The sequence below is a fragment of the Agelaius tricolor genome, unplaced genomic scaffold (assembly GCF_023055355.1).
Source record: "Agelaius tricolor isolate 1412-34295 unplaced genomic scaffold, bAgeTri1.0.p SCAF_8, whole genome shotgun sequence".
In the NCBI taxonomy this organism is placed as follows: Eukaryota; Metazoa; Chordata; class Aves; order Passeriformes; family Icteridae; genus Agelaius; species Agelaius tricolor.
Window position 1 is genome coordinate 19,945,093 of NW_027269268.1, and position 6,369 is coordinate 19,951,461.

Sequence of the window (6,369 nt, forward strand, 5' to 3'; positions counted from 1 at the left end):
TTTTTTAATTTACACTTTTTAAAATTTTAATTTGATACTGGCATCTAAGCAAAATCTTCAGGTATCCACAATGCTCTAGTCACTGGTGGTGTCCCCTGGGCTCAGTATTGGGCCCAGTTGTGTTCAGTATCTTTACTGACCATCTGGATGAGGGAATTGAGGCTACCCTCAGTAAATCCACAGGTGACACAAAGTTGGGTGGCAGTGTTGATCTGCTGGAGGGCAGGAAGTCTCTGCAGGGGATCTGGACTGGCTGGATCAATGGCCTGAGACCAGCAGAATGAGGTTCAACAAGGCCAAGTGCCGAGTCCTGCCCTTGGGCCACAGCAGCCCCAGGCAGTGCCACAGGCAGGGACAGAGTGGCTGGGAAGCTGCCCAGTGGAAAAGGACCTGGGGGTGCTGGTGACAGCGGCTGAACGTGGGCCAGGGTGTGCCCAGGGGGCCAAGAAGGCCAAGGGCATCCTGGCCTGTGTCAGCAGTGGTGTGGCCAGCAGGAGCAGTGACTGTCCCCCTGTACTGGGCACTGGTGAGGCCACAGCTCAAAGCTGTGTCCATTTCTGGGCCCCTCACTGCAAGAAGGACATTGAGGTGCTGGAGCGTGTCCAGAGAAGGGCAATGGAGCTGGGGCAGGGTCTGGAGCACAGGTCCTGTGAGGAGTGGCTGAGGGAGCTGGGGGTGTTTATCCTGGAGAAGAGGCAGCTCAGGGGGCACCTTAGTGCTCTGCAGCTCCCTGACAGGAGGGTGTAGCCAGGTGGGGGTCGGACTCCTCTGGCATGCAGCCAGTGATAGGATGAGAGAAAATTATCTCAAGCTGTGTCAGGAGAGATTCAGGCTGGATGTTAGCAAGAAATTCTTCACAGAAGAGGTGACTACTACTGAAATGGGCTGCCCAGTAGGGTGATGGAATCACTGTTGCTGGAGGGATTTGAGGAAAGGCTGGATGTGGCACTCAGGGCCATGGTCTGGTTAACGTGATGGTATTCAGTCATAGATCAGACTCGATGATCTGGGACGTCTTTTCCGACCAAATTTATTCTGTGATTCTGTGCTTGGCCTCTAGTGGCAGTAACTGCATAAAAACACGGGTTTTTGCCGGTTGCTGATCCCCTTTAACCGAAGCGCTATGGTTTGTTTTGGTTTTGGTTTGTTTTGCTGCCGGGGCGCAGCGGGGCGGGGGCGCCGGGGAAGCGGTTCCGGGGCCGGGAGGGCGGTGCCGCGGCTCATGTGACAGCGGCTCCGAGAGGAAGCAGCGGCGGCGGAGCCGTGCGGGGCGCGCCGGGGGCGCGGACAGGTACGGCGGGGCGGGCAGGCAGGGGGCGCCCCCCGCGCCCCCCTCCCGGTGCGCGGTGGGCTCGGCCCAGCCGAGCGCCCTTCCCGGCGCGGCTGTACCACGGCGGCGGGGCGGGGGTGGCGGTCGGCCGGGCCTCGGGGACGGAGCGCGCCCTCCCCTCCCTCCGGCCGCTCCCCTCCTCAGAGTCGGTGGCCGCGCCGCGGTGACGGGGCCGCCTCTCGTCTTGTCTCGTAGGCCCGCGGAGGTGGCGGCGGCGGCAGCAGCGGGCGGGCCCCAGCCATGGCCGACGTGAGTGCGGCTCCGCGGGGCGGGCGGGACGCGGGCGGTGGCTGTGGCGGGGGTGGGGCCGGGGGATGCCGAGGCCGGGTCGGGCCGGGCCGGGCGGGGAGGGAGGTGCGGAGGTGCTGGGAGCGGCCGTGAGTAACGCGCCGCCCGTCTCTGCCCGCAGGACCTGAAGCGGTTCCTGTACAAGAAGCTGCCGAGGTAACGCGGGGCCGTGCGGGGCGGGCGGCCAGGGCCATCCGGTGCCAGCCCTCTGCCACACAGGGACACTTCCCACCAGACCGGCTTGCTCGGTGCCCCATCCAGCCTGGCCCATGAATACTTCCAGGGTGCGGTATCCACAGCCGCCCTGGGCAATAGGATACTATTCCAGTATCTCACCACCCACACAGTAAAAAATTTCTTCCTAATATCTAACCTGAATTTCCCGGTTTTCAATTTGTACCCATTAGTCCTTGTCCTGTCACTGCAGTTCCCGATGAAGGGTCCCTCTCCAGCTTCCCTGTAAACCCCCTTCAGATACCAGAAGGTTGCTGTGAGGTCTCCACCCAACCTTCCCTTCTCCCCGCTCAGCAGCCACAACTTCCTCAGCCTGTCTTTGCAGGGGAAGTGCTCCAGCCCTCTTATCAGCTTCGTGGCTTCCTCTGGACTTGCTCCAGCAGCTCCATGTCCTTTCTATTATTGGGGCCACCAGACCTGTACTAAACAGAACAAATACTAAATTAATGAGGGCATCAGGTTTTTTCAAAGTTTTCCCCTTTCTTGCACATTTGTTCACACAAAAAAACCCGTTCCTACTAATTACTGTGTTTATAAAATGGTGTCTCTTCTTCCCTTTTTTTTTTTTTCCAGCGTTGAAGGTCTTCATGCTATTGTAGTCTCAGATAGAGATGGTGTGCCTGTTATCAAAGGTAACTTCAGCTTCTTGCTGTGCTCTGCAGCTGAAATCCTGATTGAACAGCAGGGGGTGGAGAAGTACAGAAAAGTCTTCTGTTATGCCAAATACCTGAATATCCCAAGTGGTAGAATTAAATTGGACTTCAAGTAGAAATTCATTAGTTGATTATGTACCTCTTTAAATATATCCTTTTGTTTGTTTGTAATTGCAGTCTGTGGAAGTTTCCCTCTGTGACAGGGGTTGGAGTGCTGTAAGGTCCTTGTATCTTCAAGTCCCTCACAGGCTGATTGATACTAAGTGGTAGACAGAGCTTGGCAGTGTTTTGTTGGCCTTTTTGGTACTGTCGTTTTTATGTTCTGCAGTACTTGTTTCAGATGTTTTTGGCTTGTGAGTACAATAGTTTAAGGATACAAAGTTTCAGGTATTGCAGATTTATTTTGTTCAGTGCCCCAGAGTATTCAAACACCCAGCAGAACTTGCACATCATCACCTGTTTGCTGTCAAGTGACTGTGTGCCAGTAATCTGTTCAAGGGCTGGAATGGGCACAATGGGACATTGAACCAAAGGGACATCAGCACAGGCATCCTAAAGGAAAAGGATTAAAAATTTCTTAGGTGTGCTAGGAAGGATGCTGCTATAAGGAGCTTTGATCATACAGAGAGCATTAAATGAGGTACAGCTTGTGAAAACTGTTGGGTGTTCCTGTGGGAGCACCTCAGAGGTCTTGCATGTTTCTCTGCTTTTGGCAGAGCACTGAGCTGGATGAGGGTTGGGGATGCAGTCAGAGACCTCATGTAAAGATAAGGATTTTCTTGTTTTGTTCCAGTTGCTAATGATAATGCTCCAGAACATGCACTGCGACCTGGCTTTTTGTCCACCTTTGCCCTTGCCACAGATCAGGGCAGTAAGTTAGGACTCTCCAAAAACAAAAGTATCATCTGCTATTACAATACCTACCAGGTGAGTGACCTCAGTGTGCCCTGTCCTCAGTGACATGAGCTGTTCTTGCATTACATTGAGCAAGAGAAAGAAGGTTATTTAAGCTCTGGTAGATTTTCACTAGGCTGCTATTGAAGTAATTTTGATTTATTTCTTACACAGCTTTAGTTAAGCCTAAATTTCACAGTATTTTTTAAACTTCTGTTACCTTTCTCAAAACTTGAGATTTACTTGTTGACAATGGGAAAGTGTAGTAGTTCTGAATTTGCAGATGTTGCTCATATGCTCTTCTGAATCTTTTATGAAGGGTTTATATTCTTTTTTATAAACAATGTTAATAACTAGTGACACCTAACATGAATTAAAGCACATGCAGCCTGCTTCATAGCTAATCCTGCTGCCAGTATGACTTTGAGGTAAGAACACTTTGAAATACCCCTCACATTTTTCACAAATAAATTGATTATTTGTGTCCAAAAGTCCATCATCTACTACATTTCTGCTCCTTCACAAGATCTGGTGGTCCTGACAGCTTTTAATTATGGCTGCAGTAAACTGGCCAGCTGTTTAGCCTGCAGTGTGTCAAGCTTTGTTTGGAAATTAAGTGGGTGAGTGAGTTAGTACATTGCTTTGACTCTTTTGATGCTGCTAGCTTACTGTTGTGCCCACGGTGCTGTTTCCCTGGTAATGGAGGAACAGATATTCCTGTACAGGGAACAGTATTTTAAAACAATAAACCTGTCTGCCCTCCTGTTTCCCGTGGAGGGTGTGGTCTCCACAGTGTAATCTGCAGGGTCTGCAGCTGAGGCAGGGTTCTGGTGGACAGCACTCTGTAGAACAGTGGAGGTGGAGGGAAATGCCAGGTTTTCCATCTGCAGCTCCCTGTACTATAGGGTAAGTTCTGTTGGTGTTTTTAGCCATGAATCTTGAGAAACAGGTACACTGAAAAGTCACCTCTGTGACTCTTGCTCCTGCTTGCCCTTTAAACTGAGGAGGCTGCTGGTTGCAGAAAGAATTTTTGTGTAAAGAATTCATCAGAGCCCTGGTGTGCATGATGTGTTAGCTGCTGGCTGAGCACTTCTCTCTCCTTGCAGGTGGTGCAGTTCAATCGCTTACCTTTGGTAGTGAGTTTCATTGCAAGCAGCAATGCCAATACAGGTATGTCTGCACATTTGTTTTAAAGATTGCAGTATTTTAATAATTGAAAATAAGTTCCCTGAATTCGCTGCAAGCTGTGTTAGCTTTGTTCCTGCTGTGAATTTTGTCAGTGTATTGTGAAAGGTGTGAGTAAAAATTGACAGATTTTAGGTGTCTTGCTGGCATTGTTATTCTTCTAGAAGCACATTTCTCCTGTGATTAACCTTGCCCATGCTGCGTGGGCAGTACTGTGCTGTACAAGCCAGCTGTTGGGTCTCAGAATTTCTGTCAGCCAAGTTAACATTCTGCAGGAATGTGTGCAGATTTGTCTTCAGTTCCGTGGGGTGGGGAAGTCCTTCAGCCAGGCCCTAGCCTTGCTGGTGAGGACATTGGCTAATGAATGTGAGCAGAAAGGATTTAGTTTTGATACAGCTTCTTGGGACACAGTTATGGAAGTGGCAAGGCAGTAGTGGGGGAGAGTTGTGCTGCACTGGGTGCCTCTTTCAGTGCCAGGGACTGCAGACACCCTGCCTGGGGGTGCTGCCCACTATTCACAGGAAAGTGAGTAGCTCACATGAAACATTTCATGCTTTGAAAATCACTGCCTGTGACTTGGGAGGGAGCTGTGGACTCTGCAGAGAGGCTTCTCAGTGATGTTGTTTGATGGAACATTCTGTCTCTTCTCTCTTTCCAGGGCTGATTGTAAGTTTAGAGAAGGAGCTCACGCCCCTGTTTGAAGAACTGAGGCAGGTTGTCGAAGTTTCTTAACCCGATGGTATAGCCAGAGTGCAGCATTCCTCTGCAGCCCAGTGGACAGAAAGATTCAATAATCATCAGTCAAATAACATGTCTTGGAAGAAATACCACAGCTCCTTAGTATACTAAGTAAGAGTAAATTGTACATAGTACTGAATCTGAAATGATCTACTAGTGTGTTGTAGGTGGATGTTACTTTAGGCCATGCTTCTTGTATTGTGCAGTACTGGAGAGCCCACCAAAATAGCTCCCATGGAGTTTAGCTCAGCCAGCTGAGCCAGGCCGGCACCATGCCCTTGGCTCCAAGGAGCGACCCCCAGATCTCCTGCTTCACAGGGCACATGGCACATGGCAGGGTGTCCTCAGGCCGGCCACCACTGCCTGTGGGAAGGCACATCAGGTGGAGGGAGTGAGCAGAGATGTGCTTGGAGGCATTGTGAGAGCAAGTGTGATAGCAGTGACTTGTCGGTACAATCAACGTCACACCTTCCTTACACGGGGGGCACTTTGGCAAGGGAGTGCTACTAATCTGGATGCTAGCTGCATCCTGCTTCCACTAGGAAGAAAGCTGTTTCTATGGAAGGTATTGCTGTAGGGATTTTCATGATGCCTAGCTAAAAGCACCCAAACAATGTCTCACTTCTTCATGGGGTTTTTTGTGTAATATGGTTGTGAAGATCTCATGTCTCATAGTCTTTGTGTGGGTTCATCACTGGTGACACTCTCAGCTTATTTACCCTTAGGTTTTCTTAAGTAAATAAATATAAATAAAATACAGTATTTTTAAATGACAGAGCCTGGTCCACTCTTCTGTTGCACTGTAATAACCCCACAGCACATCTGCTTGTCTCTAGAGAGAGCAGGTCTCTTAATTGTTTGTAAATGTCCAAACTCCATGAATTATACACTGAAAACTAACCAATGTGTCTCTCAGTTGGGCAGTAAGGATACCAAGTCCCAGGGCAGTGCAGAGATCCCGTTGCTGGGGATCAAGCCTGTGTTCTTAGCCCCATCCCTTGTTCCCTCCCATGTCCCCTTATGACACCTGCCAGGCACTGCAGATCT

General features: G+C 50.1%; 1 protein-coding gene across 1 annotated transcript; it reads left to right on the top strand.

Annotated features, from left to right (window-relative positions):
• The first annotated feature begins 1,169 nt into the window (after positions 1–1,169).
• On the top strand, positions 1,170–6,097 carry LAMTOR3 (late endosomal/lysosomal adaptor, MAPK and MTOR activator 3). The gene is made up of 7 exons (XM_071431857.1): positions 1,170–1,291; positions 1,526–1,579; positions 1,740–1,774; positions 2,426–2,484; positions 3,299–3,432; positions 4,506–4,569; positions 5,243–6,097. The coding sequence occupies exons 2-7, from the start codon at positions 1,571–1,573 to the stop codon at positions 5,314–5,316; spliced, it is 375 nt and encodes a 124-aa protein (XP_071287958.1). The 5' UTR covers positions 1,170–1,291; positions 1,526–1,570; the 3' UTR covers positions 5,317–6,097.
• Positions 6,098–6,369: the final 272 nt, after the last annotated feature.

Coding starts and splice junctions, on each gene's coding strand:
- LAMTOR3 (XM_071431857.1), top strand. Junction 1,775..2,425: donor CTGTACAAGAAGCTGCCGAG/GTAACGCGGGGC, acceptor TTTTTTTTCCAG/CGTTGAAGGTCTTCATGCTA. Junction 4,570..5,242: donor AAGCAGCAATGCCAATACAG/GTATGTCTGCAC, acceptor CTCTCTTTCCAG/GGCTGATTGTAAGTTTAGAG.